The 22,346-nt window shown below is 41.7% G+C and overlaps 4 protein-coding genes across 6 annotated transcripts; 1 reads left to right on the forward strand and 3 right to left on the reverse strand.

The window, feature by feature from the left end:
- The first annotated feature begins 315 nt into the window (after window positions 1-315).
- On the forward strand, window positions 316-2,476 carry LOC130699317 (peptidyl-alpha-hydroxyglycine alpha-amidating lyase 2-like). 3 transcript variants are annotated; one of them, XM_059496051.1, is made up of 7 exons: window positions 316-432; window positions 503-798; window positions 886-1,040; window positions 1,276-1,474; window positions 1,546-1,933; window positions 2,054-2,160; window positions 2,244-2,476. In XM_059496051.1, the coding sequence occupies exons 1-7, from the start codon at window positions 354-356 to the stop codon at window positions 2,343-2,345; spliced, it is 1,326 nt and encodes a 441-aa protein (XP_059352034.1). In that variant the 5' UTR covers window positions 316-353; the 3' UTR covers window positions 2,346-2,476. The 3 variants fall into 3 exon arrangements, with proteins under 3 accessions (XP_059352034.1, XP_059352035.1, XP_057377637.1); XM_059496052.1 differs by having other exon boundaries at window positions 322-432; window positions 503-786; XM_057521654.2 differs by lacking the exon at window positions 316-432 and having other exon boundaries at window positions 516-534; window positions 594-798.
- Window positions 2,477-2,573: 97 nt separating this feature from the next.
- LOC130699322 (uncharacterized) lies at window positions 2,574-7,085 on the reverse strand. Its single transcript, XM_057521661.2, has 6 exons — window positions 6,926-7,085; window positions 4,732-4,862; window positions 3,793-3,840; window positions 3,630-3,728; window positions 3,478-3,569; window positions 2,574-3,415 (listed from the first exon to the last, which is right to left on the reverse strand). Exons 2-6 carry the CDS (start codon window positions 4,820-4,822, stop codon window positions 3,308-3,310), a joined length of 438 nt encoding a protein of 145 aa, XP_057377644.1. The 5' UTR covers window positions 4,823-4,862; window positions 6,926-7,085; the 3' UTR covers window positions 2,574-3,307.
- Window positions 7,086-8,945: 1,860 nt separating this feature from the next.
- Window positions 8,946-11,404, reverse strand: LOC130699321 (uncharacterized). The gene is made up of 4 exons (XM_057521660.2): window positions 11,289-11,404; window positions 10,982-11,074; window positions 9,432-9,605; window positions 8,946-9,373 (listed from the first exon to the last, which is right to left on the reverse strand). Exons 2-4 carry the CDS (start codon window positions 11,071-11,073, stop codon window positions 9,181-9,183), a joined length of 459 nt encoding a protein of 152 aa, XP_057377643.1. The 5' UTR covers window position 11,074; window positions 11,289-11,404; the 3' UTR covers window positions 8,946-9,180.
- Window positions 11,405-13,482: 2,078 nt separating this feature from the next.
- LOC130699327 (zeta-sarcoglycan-like) lies at window positions 13,483-21,593 on the reverse strand. The gene is made up of 8 exons (XM_057521666.2): window positions 20,596-21,593; window positions 19,141-19,483; window positions 16,825-17,014; window positions 15,253-15,372; window positions 14,942-15,014; window positions 14,738-14,861; window positions 14,550-14,675; window positions 13,483-14,445 (listed from the first exon to the last, which is right to left on the reverse strand). The coding sequence occupies exons 2-8, from the start codon at window positions 19,456-19,458 to the stop codon at window positions 14,365-14,367; spliced, it is 1,032 nt and encodes a 343-aa protein (XP_057377649.1). The 5' UTR covers window positions 19,459-19,483; window positions 20,596-21,593; the 3' UTR covers window positions 13,483-14,364.
- Window positions 21,594-22,346: the final 753 nt, after the last annotated feature.

Here is a 22,346-nt window from a genome sequence, read left to right on the forward strand (position 1 = left end):
AAAAATTTTCGTTTCAAAAATTTTATAATTCCAGCAAGGCAAGTGTGGCCATTTTCATTTTAAAATGTCAGATGGCATGCTCAACAGTTACATGATGTAATTGTGAGTAAATACCCCACTCCTACCGTGAGTGACGCATTCTAATGAAAATATTCGACGATTTCATCCAAAAAAACGAAAAGGAAAAGCTGACGTCACACCAACGTCAGCACATGGATTCACGAACAGGTGCTATTGAATGACTTACAGTGGGACAACACGCCGGAAGTCACGTTGGGCAGACTAAAAATGCGTTGTCGTTCCCCTAGACCGTCGGTTGCTTCAGAGCTGGACGGGAAAATGTATTGATCGTGATGGAAAACGCAGGTCCTGCGCCGATGATCCCAAGACTGACGTACGGCGTAGTAGGGCAAACACCTGATTGGTCTTTCGGTTAGTGGGCGAATACACACTGAAGGCCTTTCTTGCCTCTAGAGCTTTTTCCATTTTAATTGTTGGGCAGACGTCCTCCAAGAGTTACAGCCATCACCTCAGGTGTTTTGTATACCCTTTCGTCGAAGGGAAATAACGGGAATTTTGCATTTGTTTTCTAGTCCAGTCATCATGGGGAAGTACGCCAATGTAGTCGCAGTGGGTCTGATTGGTATGTTGTGTTTGCTCGACGGATACTCGGCCAGAAACTTGAAAACTGAGCAAGCTGAAATCGAACAAAGACAACTGTTGAACATACTGCCATCTTGGTTGGAACGAATTCGAAACAATTTGCCATCCAGTTTGACTGGCAGGGTAAAACCTTTGGTACACTTAATATCGACTATTGTTTTTGTTGTTGTTGATTAGTTAATAACACATTGTCGATTTCGATTGTATGGTTGAAAACATTAGAGTGCTTCGGTCGATGTGCCTGCAGCCACGAAACCAGCTGAGGTTTTGAATTGGCCCTCGATTGAATTAGATGTCGGCCAAATTACCGGCGTGGCCGTTGACGACAAGTCAAACCCTGTCATTCTTCATCGAGGCAACATCAAATGGGATGGAGGGTAAGAAAAACTTAAGTTTTCTCCAAAATGTGATTTTTATCCATAGCCAAGGGCAAAATCCAAGGTCATATTCGATATATTGTAAACAGCTTTACCTGCAGGGGGTGATTACCCCAAAACATGTAACGTTGTTTTCAATTTTGATTTCAATTTAATTGTTGTGGTTAGTTTTCGTGAGTTGTGGTTGAGCTACGGCCGCCATATTTGATGACGGCTTCTTTTGTTGTTCTGACAGCTCATTCGATCGCAGCGGATTATACAATCGAATTGCCGATGGACCCATCAAGAATGACACGATCGTCACCCTGGATGCTGCAACAGGATCGCTGATAGATCATTGGGGTTCTAACCTATTTTACATGCCTCACGGATTGGAAGTGGATGCCAATGGCAATACTTGGGTCACTGACGTCGCATTGCATCAAGTCTTTAAGGTACAAAAAACTAAAAATATTATAATTCCTTCTTTCAAAGGTTTATGTAAATTCGATTTTCTTTATTACAGTTTCCGAAGGGGAGCCAAGTGCCAAGTTTGACACTGGGTGAAGCTTTCGTTTCGGGATCGGATGATAAACATTTTTGCAAACCGACAGATGTGGTTGTGTCATCGTCAGGCATCTTCTTCGTATCCGACGGTTATTGCAATAAACGAATCCTCAAATTCGATGCTGATGGCCGCCTGTTGGACGCGTTCACGGGGCCGTTCAACATCGTGCACAGCCTGACGTTAATGGAGGAGAAGGACGCGCTTTGCATAGCTGATCGAGAGAATTCCCGTATCGTCTGCATTCACGCCGGATTGAAAGAAGGACAAGCCAAATTCGGGTCACCCTACGGCCCGGCTGGCTACACAGGCAAAGACGTTGGCCGAGTCTTTGCCGTTGCTGCCAAAGGTACCGAAATAATCCCGCGGGCTCCCTGCTAAATACTCAGACGCATTTACTGCAATCCCGTTCCCGTCGTTTGTGCGGCATATGCGTGTAGAGACATGCTGACGTATGTTTCTTTTACAGGCCAGCAACTTTACGCCGTTTTCCAATCCATTTTCCTGGGCATGTCTGATGGCAAGACATTGGATTTGGACACACTGAGCACCGTATCCCGCTGGACGCCCGCCAGTGTACGTTTTTTCCCCTTCCCATTTCTGTCTACGGAGCTTGTCGTAAATTTGACACAATTTTTTGTACGTTTGTATTTTATTAGGGTTTTGGCAGCCCGCACGATGTCGCCGTGTCTCGGGACGGTGAAGCCATGTACATCGTTCAAATCGGACCGAACCGCATCCACAAATTCGCACTCGAATGAGAAACACGAGACTCGACATTTAAAATGATTATCCTCAGATTATTATTTAGATTCAAACTTCTCTGACGTATCCAATGAGAAGGTGCACATTAATTGCACGATAAAAAAAGTAAACGACCTGGCGTTGATCATTGTTTCATTTTGTGTTTCTCACTCTTTAAACGGTACATCAAGGTTTTTTACAACTTCCGAAGACGAACAAAAAAGTTGGGAACAATGGCAAAACACTAGAAGACTAAAAACTGTTAATTGTAATATGCAGAAGAAGGTCATGAAATGGCAAAAATCGTCCAATTATGAAAAACAAATGAATTATAAATTTTTTTTTTTTTTTTTTCAAAATGTGAAAACACGTGGTCTAGCCAACAAGGATAAATAATCGAAGCGCACCTATTTGCAATTGTACTATGTTTATTTACTTGACGATGGCTAATAAAAAAAAAATGTGTCAAACAAATGTAAATATCGATTTAGTATAACTGCGAAAGGTGCGCTCGTCTTAACCACGTGACACCCTTTGGTTGTGCTAGCTTGTTACCACGTACAGGCTCATTCGATAAGAGAAAAACGAATTGCAATTAAACAAATGTTTGCTAATGGTTTTAAAAAAAATCTACGACTGGGCTGGTAATAAAATAATTACAACAGGGTGGGTAATAACTACGTGAAAACGCCCAGCTTTCCCAAAGAAGAGTTTCAAAACAATCAAAAAAGAAGAGGATGTGTCTGGGCTTGGGTGTCTTTTGAATAGACTGCCAAAGGCGTTTTCTTGGTCTATTCTCACGGACCTGAAACAGGAAACAACAAGGGCATAATCTGCGTTAAAAGATGTACAAATTGAAAATCTAGTTGCGCTTTTTGTCCAAAGTAATGGCAAACGAGTCAACCGGTTACGTGAAGAAACAAAAGCAAACAATAACAAGGCGTGGAGGCAACAAGAAAAAGGCCCTTCGTATTTTTTCTTAAAAATGCATCATCAATAAAGCCAATATGCCAGATAGGACAATGCCAACATGTTGTTCCAGTCCCGAGCTCTCATTGCAATAATTTGAATCGCAATTGCAAATTTCCTAAATGAAAAGAAGAATAGAATTAGACTATCATTTAGCTTGGGTTCGTTTGATATACGTACCTTTGTGATGGCCTTTGATGTCTCGTTGAAGCAAGTGCCCGTTATGCTGGACGTGTTGGCAGCGCAATTGCGGTAGAAGAAATCCAATCGACCTGTCATCCACGTTAATTGATTATGTAATATAGCCTCAAGTTATCAAAGGGGAACTTTACCGTTTTTATCGAAGACGGTCACCGTTTCGCAGCCCGTCTCGCAGCTGTGCGTCCGCACTGACTCACTAAAGTTCTTGCGGGTGCAGACGTCAACGCGATCTGTAATGGGGCCAATGTTTTTCATTTCACTTTAATAATAATCGAAAAAAAGGGTGAAACTTACTTGAATCAGCTGGTGACCAGCTGCAGACGTAACACTGAACGCCCTCCACTATAAGGAAACCATAAACAACAATTTACACATTGGGCCTTTTTATTTACGCTTACAGCTCGCCACTACACTTTAAACAAAGTTTGTGTTTAAGAACAAAGGCCTTTCTTTCGTCGCTGACGGGCAATAATCTTGTATTTTTAAAAAAACTAAACATTCCGTTCGCGACGATGTGCTACCGTAGATGACGCCATTTAAAAGAAAAGTACATTTTTCTTGTTATTTTTGTTTTTACAGTCGATGAAATCATCGCTATGTGTTTTTGCATTTCGTTTTGACTTGGAAATAGGATAATAAAATCGTTGGCCAAGTTCCAAAAGTGTAGGCCTTTGTTCTCAGACAACGTTTCGTTTAGACACCCTTTAATGTTTCTTCTTGTTGTTTTCTTGTCACCCATTTTCTCTATAGAACATCCCCAAAAAAATAAATCTTTAAGAAAGCCTCTACTAAAGTGATAGATGTAATCGCTTTTTAATCCCCCTCATCCACGTTATCACAGTTTAGACAAAAGACATTGGGTCCAAGTGTTTGTCAAAGTGGTTGTTGTTTTCCCACCTTTGTCTTTTCTAACGTGTCTCTTTAAACTCGTCGAAAAACTACAAAGTAAGAACTGAAAAATTGAAGAGGGTGTCTGAAATGGATAAGCAAGGAATGCCTTGCACCCCTACCAGGATTTAACAACAACAAAAAAAAGGCCTCGTGATGGATTGCATTGATCCGTCTCACTGGATTGGCTTCTCTCCAGCAAGGCAAAACGGGGGCGCAGTATACAGAAACCCTCATCAGCATTGCGTATATATATAAAGAAACTGTTATCTCTCCCTCGGCTTTTCAAGTTGTCCAACTGTCGGAATAATAACGTATCTATGTAAATCTATTCTTCCTTATTACCTGTTTGAAGGGTTGAGAGGCAAAAGAGACCGGCCAAGACCACCGTCGTCACGGGCAGGAGAAACCAGTTTGATGAGGGTCGTCCTAACATGTCGGCGTCCGTTTGAATTTTTTAAAACAATTCCTTTAATCTGAATACAAAAACAAGAAAGAAAAACAGTTTGAAGAGCCGCACGAAATCAAGCCGACAACCAATTTAAGACTGTTGGATATGAAACGTATGCGGGAGTTTGTCTTTGCGCGGATGCTCTGTTTGTGACGATGCCAAAACAAAACGCTGGCCGATGGCCGCGCGCGCGCATCGTTCGTATAGGTGGGGCCAGGCAAGTTTAAATTTAAAATAAAAGCTGCTCGTGTCCTCCTGCCAGACATGCCAAACATATTGGGTTGTGTAAAAACCTTTTTTTTTTTTTTTTTTTAAACACGCAGCCGCGTGTACAGTAGCTGTGTCCAGTTTTAGATGGTAATCAAGCAATATAGGGTGAGAAACCTCCATACCTTTTCATTAGGTATATATTTCTCCCTTGTTCCGGGTCCCGAATATAACGATCCTTCAATGTCTTTTCATTGCCATGTTTTCCCAAAGTTCTGCCGACAAGGCGAGCCGATCGACGCTCGAAAAGTTTCAACAATAAATCCCCCGATGGACGTGCACCTTCGAAAAAATCCAGGTGGTGAGCCCACTTGACAACGTGATGTATGAGCACTTTTGATTTTCTACCGATGAGAGGGGGGAAAGCACTCGAAATAAGAGAGGCGGTTCTATATACTTTAACCATTTTCACGAACATATACTTCGGTTGTTATTCATTCAAAATAAAAATGTCCGCATCATTTCGGATGGTAAAAAAATCTTTTTTTAATGAAGCGGCTTTGACAGCGAGTACCGCACGCGCGGCTGTCAGTTTTGTAAGCAAAATTGGAAAGAAGAGTTGATGGCCCTTTGTTTTCGGCACTTCAACCTGTTCTTTCGTACGGCTGCATAAACTAAAAACACAAGGAGAAAATAGGCAGAGGAATGGCGCAATGAAACGCAACAGCCACCCCGTCGTGAGAAAATGTAGGCAAAACGAACGGACATACTCACGCGTCCATCTATGGTTGCCTGAGAAGAAGAAAGTTGGTTCAATTGCAAAAGAGAAAATTGAATTGATTAAAAACGGCGTGATGACACAATAGATTGCAAGTTGTTGACGTTTCTATTTTTAATCGAATCAATTTATTTCTTTGGCTCGTATTGTTGGCTCACGGAAATTCTTTGGCGCCTATTGTTGGAATGGCGATGATAACAAATTGTTATTAGACGAATCATTTCCGACTCGTCTCTTGCCGTGAGTCACCAGATGAACAACATTGCCGTTCGCTATAAATATCCATCCCGACGCTGGCCAACTATAATATCTAAGCGAAAGATAATAAACTGTTGTTCATAGTATGCGACGTTGAACGCGTGACGGAATGAAAAAGAGCTCTGATCCACCGCGTACGTACATCCTTTAAAAAAAAAAATTTCTAAATTTATCTTCTTCGTGACGTCTCCGTTACCATTGGCTACCGGTTTGTAATCCTATATCAAAGACACCTTACCGTGCCCGGCCAACCTTAATCCCGCGTACAACGTCAGGTTTCTTAAATTCATAGTCGTTTCTTTTTGCAGATTTTTTGAAACACGGATGTCATTTTCTATTTCGACCAGGATGTTTTAAAAATTTGAAACTTCACTCGTTCCCACACATTGCGGTTTCGGGACGTTCAAATAAGGCCCATCACACGTGAACGCTAATAGAACAAGCGAGACTCATGGTACCAAACGAATCCAGCCATCCTGCAAAATGTGGTATTTAAAAAAGGCCACACTAAATAGCTCGTTAATGATGTATTTGCTTTCCCTGGACTCGTTCAATCAACTTTCGTACCCTTTCTTGCTGGTTCCGCAGTTTTATTACAAAGCGTTTCATCCGCTTCTCTTTGATACGCGCACATCCGTGGGAAGGCGTGTTTGTTTACCCGATTAAACGCGTGCGGAATAGCTACGGTGTGGGTGTAAACAAAAAACCTTAAAAAGGCCGAATGATCAATCAAAAATTGCACGCCCTGAAACACACCCAATGTCTATCGATTAAACGGTAGAAACAAAGTTAACTATTAAAAGAGAGACAAGAAACAAAACATGATTCATTATGAATGAACTGACCTTTAACAACGTTGGCAAAATTGATTCCCAATAGCGATCGATGTACCTAATAATAAATCCGAAAGACACTCACGGCCGTAGCAAAATCAAATTCGAGTTAGTACAAAGAATGGGAAAATAAAAAAAAAAACCCAAGAAAGGAGGACACTGACTCGGGACTTGTGTGAATGATCGCAGCGCTCAGCTCACTGAGCGTAGAAAGTTGAAGAGACGGAACAAAAGTCCCCATCGTCCCGGCAACCTGCCAGAGCCCACCAAACATCCTCCCTTTTTTTAACCCACCCACTCGAGACACACAAAGCAACGGTCACAGGAGAAAATAGAAAAATGCATAAGAATGAGGTAAGACGAAGAAGGAAGCCTTTCCTGCGTACGGATGAAGGTGGTACCAGGTAAAGGCTATTATTAATCGTGATGCGCCTCGGTAAGGTACCAAATACATGCTCAGGTGAGTTTGGGGGTGGGTGGGTGTCTGGTTGTTGTTGGGCAACACACATCCGGTCTCTGTTTGCAGCCGCTAGCAGAAGTCGGGTTGCCTCCTTCTTGATTTTTCTATCTTTGTTCTTTCATTTCGGTTATGCTTCGATTCATCATCATGAGTCATGTCCACCTCTTTTCTTGTAACCTAAAATTTTTCTCGATTTGTCTTATTGGAGTGTCCCTCAATCGTTACTCACTTTGCTAGTTAACTAATTGATCAAAGAGGCTCAACATTTTACGAAAGGAAATATTTTGTTCCTCCGCATTGTTGCATCTCTTTGCCTATGAATAATTCAATAGATATGTTCCGTGATTCCTGCGTTCATGCCCAAGTCGTTAGCATGACTCAAGTATTGACGTGTGCATCCAACGTATACGGCAATGTTGGCCAGCAAACAGCGTCTTTATCATCGATGTATTTATCTTTGGAGTCTACAACAACAACACGATAGGAACGCTTTGTAACGGGATTTGTTCACAATCGCAAACCGAAAGGCAAAAAATCAAAAACACTAAAAATTCTATTACGTACTGGAACAATAGACAACAACAACGTATGAATTATTTCCGTGTGTTAGGGACGTTTCGATCGGAAAGACCATGACGAAAGGGACGATAGTAGCATTCCATATCGGGGCGTTGTCATGGATTTCTCCTTTTCTTTTTCTGTTTATTATTGTGATGTACTGCGTGTACGAAGGGCTAAATCATTTTTGAATAATGACTGTGCCCAAAAAAGAAAAAAATAGTAAGCAAAACAATTTTTCCATGCAATTGAAAAATGAGGGATATCATCGTGATCTCAAGCTTTTCAAAAGAAACATCAAAATCAGCTTGACATTGATTTGGCCGGAATGCTTCTGAGTTTGGGGATGCTAGCTTTTTGGTTGTGTTGGAATACCTTTTTCCATAAGAAAAAAAAATAAAAGAAAAAAGTACATGTAATGTGTTGATCGAACCACGAAAAGTTCACAATGCAGGTGGAACGTGAAATTTTACGGCAGGTGTGGACAGACGACACTTGAGGTGCGGCTGGTCGTTAAAACCCCCCCCCCCTCCCCCCCTCAAAGTTATACGAATAAGGTGGTAGTGCCACTATACCCGTTGGGCAATTACGAACGAGTCAATTATGCAGCCATTGCAAGAATTTTAGCTCCTCCGCAAGAATTCAACACCAAAAATGGGTAAACTCTGTGGCAAACATTTCTCGTTTTGACAAGGAAAACGTTGACCACTGAGTTCAAAAACAATCATAAACTAAAATCGAAAACGAGTTATTTTCATCTGTTCACACTTGTTTGCTACATTCGTATGAGAGAACGAAATCTACATACAGCAAAGAGACACTCGTCTCTGGTATCGTTCTTGTGAACAGAACCAATTGAGAATTCCAGGCGTGTGAGTTGCTCGAAGCTTGTTTTTCTTTTTTAAAATAACATTCGTGACGTGTGTGGGCTCTCAATTGCATTCGACTACGTATGGTAAAGTAGATTTCACTGAATAAATCTAACTGTTTTCTATCTTGGCAAGTACCCGTTGTTCCAACTGCCTTCACTTCATTATCATCCGTCACGATGGCAGAGAGCACAGCCAAACGGACGTCTACAAAATGTTAAAATAAACAAAGTGCAAAAGATCTCACCTGATGGATATCCGGATTTCGTGGAAGATGGGAAACGACGAAAAAGGAAGTATACAAAATAAAAGAAGGAATTTAAGCTTTGTGTCAAGGTCGGGATGAGTTCTTCTCGGCGTGGGGGATGAAGGATTTCTCCTCAAAATGTTGAACGTCCATCCAACGAACGTGTTGTTGGCGCCCTTCCACGGCGTGTAGAGCTATGTTGACGCTTCCGGCGCCTGCCCGGAGTGTCGTCGCTGCTCCAGTGGTTGACGTCGTCCACCGTTCTGAGCACCTCGTTGTAATCGCAGCTGTGAGACATTCCCGCATTGAAGTAGCACGTCCTCTTCCTGCATTTTACGTTCATTGGTATACATTTTTTATACGTAGAAATGAATGACGTTATACCTGATTGGGGCCGTTGATTGATTCGGCTCAGCTGGTGCAACGAGAATTTCCTTTAGAACATCGTACAACGCCACAACTTTAGGATCATTGCCTTCATCAATAATGTCCGACATTTCGGCAATGGCGTCGTCAATGTCGACGACGTTGTTCTCGTTGCTCTGATCATCACCTGACCTATTGGAAATCAAAATTAAATTGGTCGATCTAGCAGATGATACACTAGGAAGGCCATCTAGTTGTCGTACCATCATATCAAAATTGGGATATTATTCGATTTCACATAAAAATTCAAAATGTGCCTCTCTTGATTTGAAAAACGAGTGCTCCACTTGTGTCTTTCTCTTTTACCTACTCATCCATCGTCATCGTTCATATTTGCCTTACATTCGTCACGCCGAGAATGTACGTATAATGGCGTCCCCCTTGAAGGGGGGACCAGCTGAATTTGAATCAAAACTCGTTTGAGTATTGCACATTGTTCTGACCCAAGTGTGTCGTGAGAAACGTGATTGACCTCGATTCTTAAGTGGACGTGGTCAAACAAAAGTTTCTTCTTCAGGGGTTGAGACGCTATCAAACATGTAAGTCACTCACACGCATTGTTTACGAGGGAAAAACGAACCCCCGACCCTTGTCGACGCCATTGCGTTCGTCGACGGTGTTGTGCCATCAAAATTTCACTCTTGGGAGTCGTGTTTCACGATTCGTGACCATTTCGTTTTACACGCTTTGCTATTCTAATGCGAGTTGCTGATTTACAAAGTGCTTGCTGCGAAAATAGAGTCTAAATGTTTAGGTCTTACACTCAATTTTTTAAATAGAAAATTCGCAAATGGCGTCGAGAACGCCGAACGATTAGTGAGAAGAAAGACGACGTTGTTTACTGATAAAATTGCTCCCCCCTCCTCTTACACGTGCAACCTTGAAACAAAGACAAAAGCGAGGGAAAAAGGCTCGACGCATTATAGTGGGAATGAAAAGTATAAGACTTGACGCCATTTGCCAAAGTACTTTCAGAGATGACACACCGTGGAAACTGGACCTCGAGACTTTAGTGATGGTCGTGCCCGTGTCGATTTCTCACCGTAATCGGAGGTAGGTTTCAGTGATAAGCTGGGCACAACTTTGAGTCTCAAATGTTTTGCTTTTTCTTTGAAACTACAGAAAAGGGAAAAGCTGGTTGCAAAAGACTTGCTAGTGTCTCGTCATTCGAAACCTTTTTTCCAAAATGTGATTCGGTTCGAACTCAACATCCAGTTGTGATAACTACCGTTCCAACGTGGCGTCTTCAACTACAGCACACCAAATTGGGTAAGTCTCTAAATTTTGCTTGTTTTTCTTTTGTTTTCGCGATTCGACATTGGTTCTTTTTTTTTTTGTGGCTCTCGGCACGTTGGATGACGTCAGCGATTTGCATAGTGTTACTCACGTACTATCGGTATTGTTTCTGAAAGGGTTCGGTAGATTTCTTTTGTTTATTGAATATTGGGCTTGTGTACTGTTGAAGGGTCGGGCAAAACTATTGGGTTGAGACGATCTGATTGATTTACCTGTTGATGATGGCGGTATTGGCCAATGAGAAGGCCAAGAGCAAAAGGTAGGCAATTGCTGCTGTTCTAGTTGACGTCGATGCGACGATCATTCTGTATTGCAGCAGAAGTGGGACGTAAAAGAGACACTCAATTAACTATAGATATCGAATTTGTACATGCAACTGAAGATCAAGAGAGACAAACGCTGGGGGGAAAAAACATTCGCTTAGGCCACTTTCGATTTCTTTATCATATTTGTGCTTAGTGATGTTTCTTTATCTTGAATTGTATTGCTACCTCAGTTTTGTTAAGAAGAAAGACTTACCTTTGTTTTAAATAGTGTCTTGAGCTGTCAACTTGTTCACTTGCGTCTGTTAAGAACAAATTTTGCTTGTAATAGATGAGCCGAGTCTCCTTTTCCTTAAACTTAGAGCAAGGGATTAATTTTTGAGAAATGGAAACGATAGTGGGCCAGGGGCAAGGATGAAGGAATAAGTGACGGTGGAGCAAGCTGCTCTTTCTTTTATAGTACCGGGAGTCGGGTCTACCTCCTCCTTGATCAGCGCAGTTGCGACGCTTCATCCCGATTCTTTGTGTTTGGTGACAAAATCACGAGTGGCCTTAGCCATAATCGAACGGGACGTGCATTCTCATTAGCGTAAAGTCTGAGATGTTTTAATAATTGATTGTTTGGACTTTCGTGTCTGTAAATGAACGTCCTCTTTGTCGTCTACCATCCGTAATTCAATATTTATAAGTAGATTATGTTTTTTTGGAAACGAGTTGGAAAATGAACAACATAAAAATTGTAGACAATGGGATGTCATCGAATAGACTATTTAAATCTTTGATATTTTGAATTTTTGCCGGCGAATATCTTTTGACGGTGTTAATTGAACGTTAACGGGTTGTGTTGCATACAAAGTGAATTGACATTCTAGTTTTTGTTTGCGCTAATTGTGAGATTTGATCCAACTTTCTATCGATTCTTAACTTGTGAATGAAAGGGCACGTTTTTCTTTCGGAGTTTAGTTCGAGTTTCGTTCGGTCAATTGCGTTCGTACGTGTTATTGCGGGTACCCGATCAACTTTGTCGATTGCACACCTTTTGAACGAACGGGTTTTAGTTACTCAGTTAATCCTCCTTTTGGCTTTTGTCTTACATAAAAATCAGGAACTCGATAGCGTCGTTCAAGTTCGATTTGCTCTGGCGGTTGAGGAAACTTTCGAGTTTCCTTTATGCTGACGTAATGGGGATTTGTGGTCGGGGACGCTATCGGGCAACTTAATTAATGCCTTTGATATTTCATTTAAGCCAGTTGCCCACCTTTTTGTCGTTTTATGAACTCTAAAACGGACGGATCGAACATTTTTAACGACAATTTCAAGATCAGTGTGCGAGTCGAATAAGAATCCTTCGACGCAACACGTTTTTGTGTGTTTATATTCGTGCGGCTCTGTCACACTAATCTGCTCTCTTGGCTGTTAATGAAATCAATGAAGGAGGTTTTGAAGCGGGGGAACAAGCTTATGGGTTCATAACATATGCCTTCGTACGTGGTAGTTTAAGTTTTTCGCCCACGCCAACTGTTGAAATAAGGAAATGAATTGAAATGGTGTCGAAATTGAAGCATTTATTAGGTTTGGTGCATATGGTTATCATGTCTCGTTGCTAACATCTTTTCCTTATCTTTTCATCTCAATTTCCTTGTTGATCTGTCCTTTTTTTTGTGGCTGCGTCGCAATCAGAATCGACTTCTATGGGCACGACCTGTAATTTCAAACTATGTATTTGCCCATTTAACGTTGTTGCACCTGATGGATACTTGACATTTGTCAGCCGGTATCTTTAAACTATTTGTTGTTGAACTTTGGTAGTCGTCCCCGTCTTGATCTTTTGATTGATTTCGTTTGAATTGTATGGGCTCCTTTCGGCACTTGTGTCGGCATTTTTACCGTTGACTAGGTTCTTGCATATTAGCCTACGCAGCCTACGCTGTGTAACAGCTGAAGGCATTTGATTGCCAAACGTAACACAGCTTATATTGTTACCTCAATTTTATTTTAATAGTTGCGTTATATAGCTTCCGTTGCCACCAAAAGTTTTCGAATGTAGGGGGACGATTAGAATGATTATTGGTCGCATGTTGTCTCGAAAACGTTGATATTGCATATTGGGCCTTTAGCTTCCGTAAGCGTGGGTGTGTTTCTGCGCTGTTAAGTTCAACGTACAGGCACAATTCATTCCGCACACGAGCGATGAAAATAGCATTTTGATCAAAGTGTGTGGGATGACTTGGCCGATACTCATCCTGCTCAAAGTGCAACAGATTTTAACCTTCAATTAGCCAATGGTTCTTTTTTAATTAGCAGTGTACATCTAGAAGTTCTTCGTGAATTTGGAAAATTTCTAGATTTCGGATAATGTAATAAAAAAAAGAATACGTCGTTGCGTGTGTATTTGAGATAATGCTTTTTACTCAGCGTGAAAACGTTTGACTTTCAAAACAATCCTCGTGTTTTAAATCAATAGACACTTGTATTTCATCATTAGCATTAACATTCTTTCAATCAGATGCTTCTCGTTTTTATTCCACTTTAACTTTCAATATTCCCTTTTACGTCCTACTAGAAGTTTATTGACCTCCATTGAAAAACACAGCGCTTGACGATTTGTGAGACACGCACATCCCGTTTGGCCGTTTTCGCGTTCTTTTGTAGCCATTCTCCAGCTGTTGTTGCAACGTGTACAGCTACATGAGCAGTCAAATCGCTGGACAATGGCAACAAAATTGCAAAAAAAAAAAAAAAAAAAAAAAGGAAACATAAAAGATTGGGAAGGGGAAGTTGGCTTGTCGCTTGACCACCTTTGCAGTACCCGATGGTTTGCCACGGAAGGATTTCTTGTTGTAGTGGTTAGTGTTTTTATATGTCTAAAGAGAACTTTGATCTAGCGGGCGGTAAACGTCAGGGTGGGGTCGTTTACAGAAACAAGTCGGCACTTTGAATATGCACGCACACACACCATGTAGATCGGCGTTGTTTCACGTACATCCTCACTATCACGCACATTAATTGTCATGAATCATCTTGAATTTTTGTAGCAACACTATTGACATTTTTTCTTTTTTGTGTCGTGAACGTCGACATATTATTTGCCTTTTTTTTTTTTCAAAATTGGCGCGTTGCCTAAACGATTCGGCACTGGCGGCAGTACACATTCAAATAGCAATGCGGCGTTGTTGTATGTACACGTTTCCTTTGGTGTTATGTCCCACATTTTATTGCATTCTTCTTTTGCGGAGCGTTGGCCTCAATTTTGTCTTCATTTCCATTTGCTGCGTAACGCCGTGAAAGCGTAGGCTTTTCAAAGTTTATTTATTTGTTTTTTGAAATTATGTTTATGCGCAGATAGTGCCATCGGCTACGCACAACCCATGCGGCGGCGACAGGAACAATCTGCCGTTGCTGCACACGCACACCTTAATACCGAATTCAAAATTCCATCATTTTTTTTTTTTTTTTTTTTTTTTTTTAAGAATTAACTTTTTGTCATTTGACGAGAAATTAAATTTTCCCCGCGTACCTGATATATCTGGGCAGATGATCTGCCCGTCTGTTGCTGGTTATTCGAACCAAATGATGAACGTTTTGACGTCACTAGCGCCGTGCGAATATTTGGCAACACGACGCTCGAAGAATCTATTCTGATCTGCATTGAAAGTTGAACGCTAATACATCATGCGTCAAGTCTACTATACATTTGATACATACCGAGCCGCCGGTCGACCAAAGTCTTAAATCTTCGTAACTTGTTGCCGTGATGTCACCCGCCTGCGATTCTAGCGCCACCCCTTGCGGCGCTTGCATTTGCAGCGTTCGAGTAGCAGATTCCAACCTTTGAAGTTAGTTTAGTTCAAACGGATTTCATTTTGATTAGCGAATTTGATATTTGTGGATGTTTTTTTTTTAACATACCTGAGATCGTTTCCTGATTCTGCTCGAACCAATGGCGTTTGAATCGATCCTTCAAACACGGCACCGCCCACGCCTAACAAACGATGCCGATTAGATAATTTAAAAAGTGGAAAAGTAAAACTTTGTTACAATTAGTTTTTAAAAAGATGGTGCGTATCACCATCTTTTTTAAAACTACATCATAGACAATTTTTTTGGACAGTTGTTAAACAGCTAGCGTGACTACTCGCTAGATGGCAGTAAGGGTTGGAATAGTTGCATTTATCGCTATCGGGCCGTGCCAGACCTATCATTTTTTAGATGTGCTTTACCTGACACTCGCAAGATGTCGGCGCCGACGACAACTTCCTTGCGGTTGGCCGCGAAGAGCAGCTCTTGCTTCGAGTTGGTCACGCGGAAATCTCTGGCCACCACCTCCAGCCTGTCTTCACCTGGATGTTCACGCACGCACGTATAAATCACGAAGAGAGGTTAATCCATTTCGTTAGGGTGGTGGGATTAAACTACGAAAGACATTTCCGTCCAAACAAAATGCGATAAAAGAATAATCGATGGCCCAAACAGTTATTATTATTTTCTTTAAAGATCCGTGTTTTGGGATCCCAGGAAAAGCTGCACCGTTTTTCTAAGTTTATGGTGAACTAGTTTCTAGCTCACCATTAGATGAAAATGCTGGTATCATGTTGTGTGTTCAAAATAATGGGATGGCTGTTTTGATGTCATCCGAGCCAAAAACATCAAAACGACTATTGATTATTAGATGTTTTGTGACACGGAGCTTAACACATTAATGACTCGGAACACGCTATACAGTTTAACAAACTTTTTGCCCAACTAATTTTTAAAATATAAAATGAAAAAAAAAAAAAAAAAAAAAAAAAAAAAAACAACTTCTCGATTCTTATTCCGTTCGTGTAAAGTAAACGACTCTCGTATTCCGATAGTCAATAAAAATTCAGCTCGTTTTCCTCTTTTCCCCCCTTCTTCGTGCGGGATATTTACGTCCGTTTGGTGTCACCCGATCTTATAATCATATTCAGAGTGCCATCTATACCCGGGCAAGAAACACATCAGCCGTCGGGAGAAGAAGAGTAGGGGGGGGGGGGTTAAAAAAAAATAAGAGCACAACAAATAACAAGTTTTGATGGTTCGTCTGTACATTAAGTTGACAAGTTTTCTCGTTGGCAGCCAAACTGCAAAGTGGGGATGCGGAGGGGGGGGGGGGGGGGATCAGGTGCTGCGCCCTTGGGTTATCCGATTCTTTTGGGCCCCACTTTTTGAAAATTTATTCCGGTCGTGAAAAAATGAACGCCATCTTTCTGCTGTTTTTTTTTGTGCGTGTGCGTGTTGTCGTAATTTTTGGGAAACGTGAGAGAGAGCCCAAGTTGATGACTTTGATACTTGATCGTAATTTGAATGAAGACGAGCTCGGGTCTAATCATATGAAATGCGCGTACACAATCGAAATGATTTGCTCTCTATGGAATCGGCCGTCTTGACGACAACAGCATTAAGTGCCCCTGATTCGTGAAACTGTAACAATTACACAGCCGTTGCTCTCTCTTGTCTGATTTCCCCCTTTCAATCAAGATTAACGGTCGAAAGTCTTGCTAGGCCCTTAATAGATCGGCCCTACTTATAAAAGCTCATCACATTCGGCAATCGGGCACAATTTGATCCATGTGATAAGCTCCTTTTATGGAAGCATCACTCGAGCCCGCATCACTGCCAACAGAATGCAAATGGTCCGCCACAATAATCCGGGCTTTGCATGGGTGGCTGGTCTGATTCACGGCGTATTATTGTTATTGTACATATGATTTAATGTATCAAAATGAAGCCGAAAAAAGAAAAAATGGGGAAATTATTATTTTTTTTAATACCGAGAAAGATTTTGTTGGCCGCCCGTCCTTGAGCATCGCGGGCGGTCAACGTGATGTTCTGGCTCGAGTCGAAAACGAGCGGCTGGCCTCGTTTCGAACTGATTTGTGACGTCATTAAAGAGTCGAGCACCATGGCTTCGCCGTTCAGCTGGATCCCGCTGGGCGTGATTTTCATGTTGCCAATACCGTCCTGTTGTTCACGTTGTCCATCCAATCACAAGTTTTGCGTCACGAGCAGCAGGTGATGTGTTTTGTTTGTTTTTTTTTTCAAGCGAAAAAAGAGATGTAGGAAAATCAATTAGTTTATCGAAAATGTTTTTATGACACGCACTGAAATTAGCTAAACAATTGAAACCCATCTCACGTCTCGTTATCGTTTGACACTTTCCAATCTACTTCAATTTTTTTTTGTGTGTGTAAGTTCGTGACAAATAATTGAGAATGGGACAATTCTTTAGCCGATGGCAAGGAGCTGTTAGGCGGACGTAAATAAGCATTTTTCTTTGTTGTCATTATTATTATAGCACCCGAAAAGATCGAAGACGTCAGAGGTCGTTATTATAAGAAAACGAGGTGTGGGTGTAGGGGAGACGGTCGTCGCTCTGGACGACGACGGGACTAACAAAATCGTGATGGAACTTCCCGGTGACACCAAATAAAAACTTGATCTGAAGATTGGAAGGTGCAGCGAACAAAAGAGGGCTCGCAATTGTTGGCAAACGGTCGATAGTTGATGCCGGACATGGCAATTTGTGGAGGAGAAACGGGACGGGCAAGAGACGATACATTATGTAAGACGATCAAAGGGATTTTCGCGTACACAGGCATAGCTGGATACCCTATAAAATTGTTAGGCATTTACCAACGTTGTTCTCGGGCTCGCATTTTGGGGTATCGACATTCGTCCGTGGCTGGACGAAAGTTGAATTCATGTTTAACCAAGCCTTCAATTCTATTTCATTTTTCACGTGACACTCGGCTACATAGCATGATGTTAACTATTGTTTTCAACTCACTTTGTTCTTTCCTTTTATTCGCTATTCTTTTTTTTTTTTTTTTTACTTGTATGTTGATCTCTTAGTTGCTGGGCGACAGAAAAAATGTTGCCCGGTGGTTCGATTTGCACGTAGCACTGCGGTAAGAGTCACGGGCGATTGATTTAGTTTCGTGATCTATGAACGAAAAATCTGACCGAGCGCAGCTGATTGAATTCATCAGCATATCATGCCAGTGGTCCGTGTTTCGCTTACCGAACTAGCGCCCCGCACACACACACACACACACACACACACACACACACACACACAAAACGAATCAATAAGCCAATGGAGTACACCATCAAAGTGCTCACCACTGAGAGATGGAATCAACGTGTAATGAATGAAAACTCACTTGGCCATGTCGATTCATTGGCATTCCCTTTCTTTCTTTTTAAAAGTGCCACCATCTAGAAGCAACGCATTGCTTCAATGGGCATTGTCGCACCCCCTTCGCAAAAAACATTGCTGATATAGGATATTTTTAAATGCTTCTAGAATTGAATTTGCTCAGGTATTATGTTTGGTAGCTTACGTGCAACGAGAATGGGCGTGCGTCAAGACTCTTTCATCTGGCTTGTGACGTTTGAATTGCGCATGTATTAAAAGTCGGACTGAGAGGATGACATCCTTAATGGATATTAACCAGTCAGAGAATAAAGTTTTTTTTTTTTTTTTTTTTTCCATTTCAACCGATTTTCTGATGAAAGGTCATCGAGGAGGCATGCGAATTCGATAACATATTGAATATGTCTTTGTATACGTGCGCAATCCGTCCAGCATGAAACTCTCGCATAAGCCCACTAACTGGAAAAAGATATTCATCTCGTAGTGCACTGATGATTTATCTACGACGTTTCATCATTTCTCTTTTTTTTTTTTTTTTATTCTCTTGCTTTGGACTTATTTAGAGCAAAGGAATAAGTTAGTCTACAGATTGGATAGGTTTTTTTTTCTACGTGGGGAGAAAGGAAGAGGTTAGGATATGTATGCCTATCGTAAATTAAGGATATCATAGCTCTGGAAAGGGAGGTACAAAAAAAAAAACCCGAGTTATTCTGCCCTGATTTCCCAATGGTGTTTAAAAGACTTTAGCCATCGGATTGGCTCCATTATATACTGTGTACAGTGTAGGAGGGGAACGAAAGGTCATACTAAAGGTATTTATAGGCAGAAGGGGGGGGGGGAGAAGGGTAGGTTACGATCGTGATTTTGTGTGAAGGTTTGGCTCAGCTGGCATCTTAGTGGAAGAATCAGAGAGAATGTTGGTGTGATTTACCAGAGAGAACTGCATGGAACGGAGTAGCCATAAAGTCAGCGACAGGTTGATGATGACGATGACGGTGAGGGTTAACAAAAGGCCGAATAGGGCGCGCCGACGCCAGCCTGTTAACGTTAGGACGAGACGCGCTTGTTCCTGTTGCAGCTGTTGGCTCGACTGCGTCGGGTAACTGCCGCCACCGTGGCCCGTGTGACGCGACGATGGCAAGCCGGCCGATGAGGTTCGACCCAGCCAATCGGTTACGGCCGCCGAATGGCTTCTTCCAGGTCGGCTCCTTCTAGTCCCTGTTGTTCCATCGTCAGCATTCCAACTCATTTTTCTTTTCCCTCAATTTTATAACCTAAATTTGAATTTTGAAAATATTTATGTATTAGCCAATAGGTGTCTCTTATTTAGTACATAGAAAATGGGAGCTAGTTACTATGTATGAACTTGTTTCAATTGAATACTAAACGCGCCGCCTACTGGCGCTTTTCTTCCTACTCGTTTTTGAATTTTGCTTGTTATTCATGTTTCAATTGATTATCTGTAGCGACCCACGTTTGTTTCCTAGACGATTCGACCTTTTTAAAGTCAGTCGTTCCGCGTTCCTTTTGAATTGTTGACGATTGCGAGATAAGCGAGATGAGACATAGATATCGTGGGGAGGATAAGCTGCTCATCTTTCTCATTCTCTTGAATTGTTTTCGATGGTGAAATCCCCGTGAATAGCTTTCGGTTGTCAGGGCTAAATGGTCTAGGACTTTTAATCGCCACAGAGCCTCGTTTCTGCTGTCTAGAAGAAGAGAATTCTACAGAGACGAGTGGGGGGCTTGTTCAGGGACTTGATGAGCTACTTAAAATATGCACTTGAATATTTTGAATTCGCCTCTATCCCAATGTTTGTTGCTCAGATATCCTTTGCTTAAGAAACAAAAGTTTAAAAACGAATAATGCAAAACTGCGGGGTCTTATGTTTGCCAAACGTGGTGTGCACCTCTTGCGCAATCAGCTTCTAGGGCGCTTTTCGTGAAACAACTTAAATGCTATGATATTCAAAGGTGGTACTAAATTTTCCCTTTTCTGCGAACTCTCTACAAACTTGAAAGCGAACTGAAAATCTGTGTGCCATTGCCCCGTGATAATACGAGGACTGCCAGTTTGCCGTGGCACAGAGAGAAAAGACGAGCAGATTGGTCTTTTCGCTTCCGTCTATTTTCAGCTTGAAATAGGCGGAGGTAACGCAACTGAGATGCAGATGGATCGGAATTTCAGATCGGTCCGATTGCGGTCCGTGTGTATTTACGGGCAGGCCTTTTTTTTTTCCTGACAAATTCGAAGCCATTTCCAAATATACATTTTTGTAAAGATCCCGTTGGATATTTGACCTATACGATGTCATCATCCGTCATCACTTGAAAATGGCCGTCCGACACAGGGCCACTCCAGTAAATCCTCGTTCGGGACACTTACCTCTCTTTGATAGTAGACCAGCTGCCGAGATAGAGTCAAGTAGGCGATGATCCAACAATCACGTTGTAAAAAAACCTTTGCTGAGGCTCGAAGCTTTTTGTTATACAATAGACGCACGCTGTCCATCAAACACGGCACAATCAACACTCGAGACTCAATTAAAACAAGATTGTGTTTGCGGCCAGTCGGAATTTCACATCCGCGTCGGTGTCGTTGTTGTTTTTCACGGGGCTAAACTGGGTCTCGTCACGCGGCCGACTAAGAGCGCGCACCGAGCGTCAGCCACAGAGAGAAATAGACATGCGAGTATTTCGTCCGTCCTCTTCTTGCTTCGTCGTTGTTGTGTATTTTTGTTGTTTGTTTCAACGGCTTCCAAGTTTAGATCCTACCGGCCGGCTGGCAGGGGTTTTTTCTTTCTTGTTCTTCTTCTTCTTCTTATTTTATTTTTTATTTTTTTTTCCGGTTTGCAAGCTAAAGAAAAACAAAGAAAGAGAAATGTGATGGCGGTGGGACGGTAAATATGCAAACACTGTGAGATAAGCAACTGCTGTTTTTCTGCCGTGTCGTACGCACGTCAACTTGAAAATGGCGCATTGGATACCCCGAATCGAGCAGTGTTTTTTTTATTTTGTTTTTAGTTTTATTTTTAAATGCGGTGCGAGTTTGAAAAAAAAAATGTTTTTTGTTTGACGGTGGCTCATTCGTTTCGGTACGTCTCTTTAACTCTGCCGCAAGCCATCAGCCGAGGCGAGGAATTTTCCTTATATTTTTTTTTTTTTTTCTTCTAAATTTGGACCAGGCACATCAAAAAGATGTGACGAACGCCTTCAAAACTATTCCCGTTCATCCTTTTTGGGGAATGTCGTGTAACGCACGTGCGGGAATACACAAACAAGACCACAGACACACACACACACACACAAAAAAGGGGAACGTCTTTTTTTTTTTTTTATAAAGAACCCCTTTGCAATGTTTTTTTTAGGGTGTGGCGTGACTTACCGGTTGGAAACCGATAGCACGACTGGGGTCTTGTCGGCGCGTACACGTCCAACTTATATACGAAAGACGAGCGACTATCCGTAGTGGCACTGTGTTTCGTGCTAGATTTCGTGGCAATGTAGTAGCGCATGTATGTCTCGTAGAAGCTATGCTTAGGTGGGTGGAGTCGCTCGCTCTCTCTGTGTGTGTGTGTGTGTGTGTGTGTGTGTGTGTGCAATCAGGTATACAATTTTTGCTCGTAGCGGGGCGGACAGCCGTTTGCAGCAAAAGCTACATTTTCTCTATGTAGTTTTTGATATGTCTGGATGTCTTTATTTGCGTGTCTGCTACGTTATTCTCGACTTGCATGCGTGCAGATGTAAATCTGCGCTGATGGCTGTCCTTGTTTATTTACTTTTTTTTTTTTTTTTTTTATTTGTTTTGCTTCATTCATTTCCATGGATGGGATGAACTCGGAAATCATTTATTATTCCCTGTTTATGTATATACTGTTGGAACTGGGCGGCCAGCCTTTTTTTTTTTTTTTTTTTTTTTTTTTTTTGAAAATTTCAACGTCATCGAGTTGTTTGTCACACACAATTCAAAATGCCGAGCAGCGAATGTAGGTGAAAGAGTATAACAACAAAGAGCTGACTGTTACAAAGTGCTCTTTATTTCAAGCAGCGGCTGTCGCTCATTTATCTTTCTGCTAGCGCCAACTGGTGCCTCTTGTTCGTTTTCTTTCCGACTGTCTCATCGCATTTCGAACGGAC

The sequence above is a fragment of the Daphnia carinata genome, chromosome 7 (genome assembly GCF_022539665.2).
Source record: "Daphnia carinata strain CSIRO-1 chromosome 7, CSIRO_AGI_Dcar_HiC_V3, whole genome shotgun sequence".
NCBI classification, from domain to species: domain Eukaryota; kingdom Metazoa; phylum Arthropoda; class Branchiopoda; order Diplostraca; family Daphniidae; genus Daphnia; species Daphnia carinata.

What these genes read in the sequence shown, in the direction of transcription:
- LOC130699317 (XM_059496051.1), top strand. Translation starts at nt 354, where the DNA reads ATGGAAAACGCAGGTCCTGCGCCGATGATCCCAAGACTGACGTACGGC. An exon ending in AACATCAAATGGGATGGAGG is followed by an intron (nt 1,041 to 1,275) that starts GTAAGAAAAACT and finishes TTGTTCTGACAG; the next exon opens with CTCATTCGATCGCAGCGGAT. An exon ending in CTTTGCCGTTGCTGCCAAAG is followed by an intron (nt 1,934 to 2,053) that starts GTACCGAAATAA and finishes TTTCTTTTACAG; the next exon opens with GCCAGCAACTTTACGCCGTT.
- LOC130699322 (XM_057521661.2), bottom strand. Translation starts at nt 4,822, where the DNA reads ATGTTAGGACGACCCTCATCAAACTGGTTTCTCCTGCCCGTGACGACG. An exon ending in CCTCTCAACCCTTCAAACAG is followed by an intron (nt 3,841 to 4,731) that starts GTAATAAGGAAG and finishes GTTTCCTTATAG; the next exon opens with TGGAGGGCGTTCAGTGTTAC. An exon ending in GACCGTCTTCGATAAAAACG is followed by an intron (nt 3,570 to 3,629) that starts GTAAAGTTCCCC and finishes CGTGGATGACAG; the next exon opens with GTCGATTGGATTTCTTCTAC.
- LOC130699321 (XM_057521660.2), bottom strand. Translation starts at nt 11,073, where the DNA reads ATGATCGTCGCATCGACGTCAACTAGAACAGCAGCAATTGCCTACCTT. An exon ending in AATACCGCCATCATCAACAG is followed by an intron (nt 9,606 to 10,981) that starts GTAAATCAATCA and finishes GATTTCCAATAG; the next exon opens with GTCAGGTGATGATCAGAGCA. An exon ending in CAATCAACGGCCCCAATCAG is followed by an intron (nt 9,374 to 9,431) that starts GTATAACGTCAT and finishes CGTAAAATGCAG; the next exon opens with GAAGAGGACGTGCTACTTCA.
- LOC130699327 (XM_057521666.2), bottom strand. Translation starts at nt 19,458, where the DNA reads ATGAGTTGGAATGCTGACGATGGAACAACAGGGACTAGAAGGAGCCGA. An exon ending in GTTCCATGCAGTTCTCTCTG is followed by an intron (nt 17,015 to 19,140) that starts GTAAATCACACC and finishes CGTGAACAACAG; the next exon opens with GACGGTATTGGCAACATGAA. An exon ending in TTTGGTCGACCGGCGGCTCG is followed by an intron (nt 14,676 to 14,737) that starts GTATGTATCAAA and finishes CTTTCAATGCAG; the next exon opens with ATCAGAATAGATTCTTCGAG.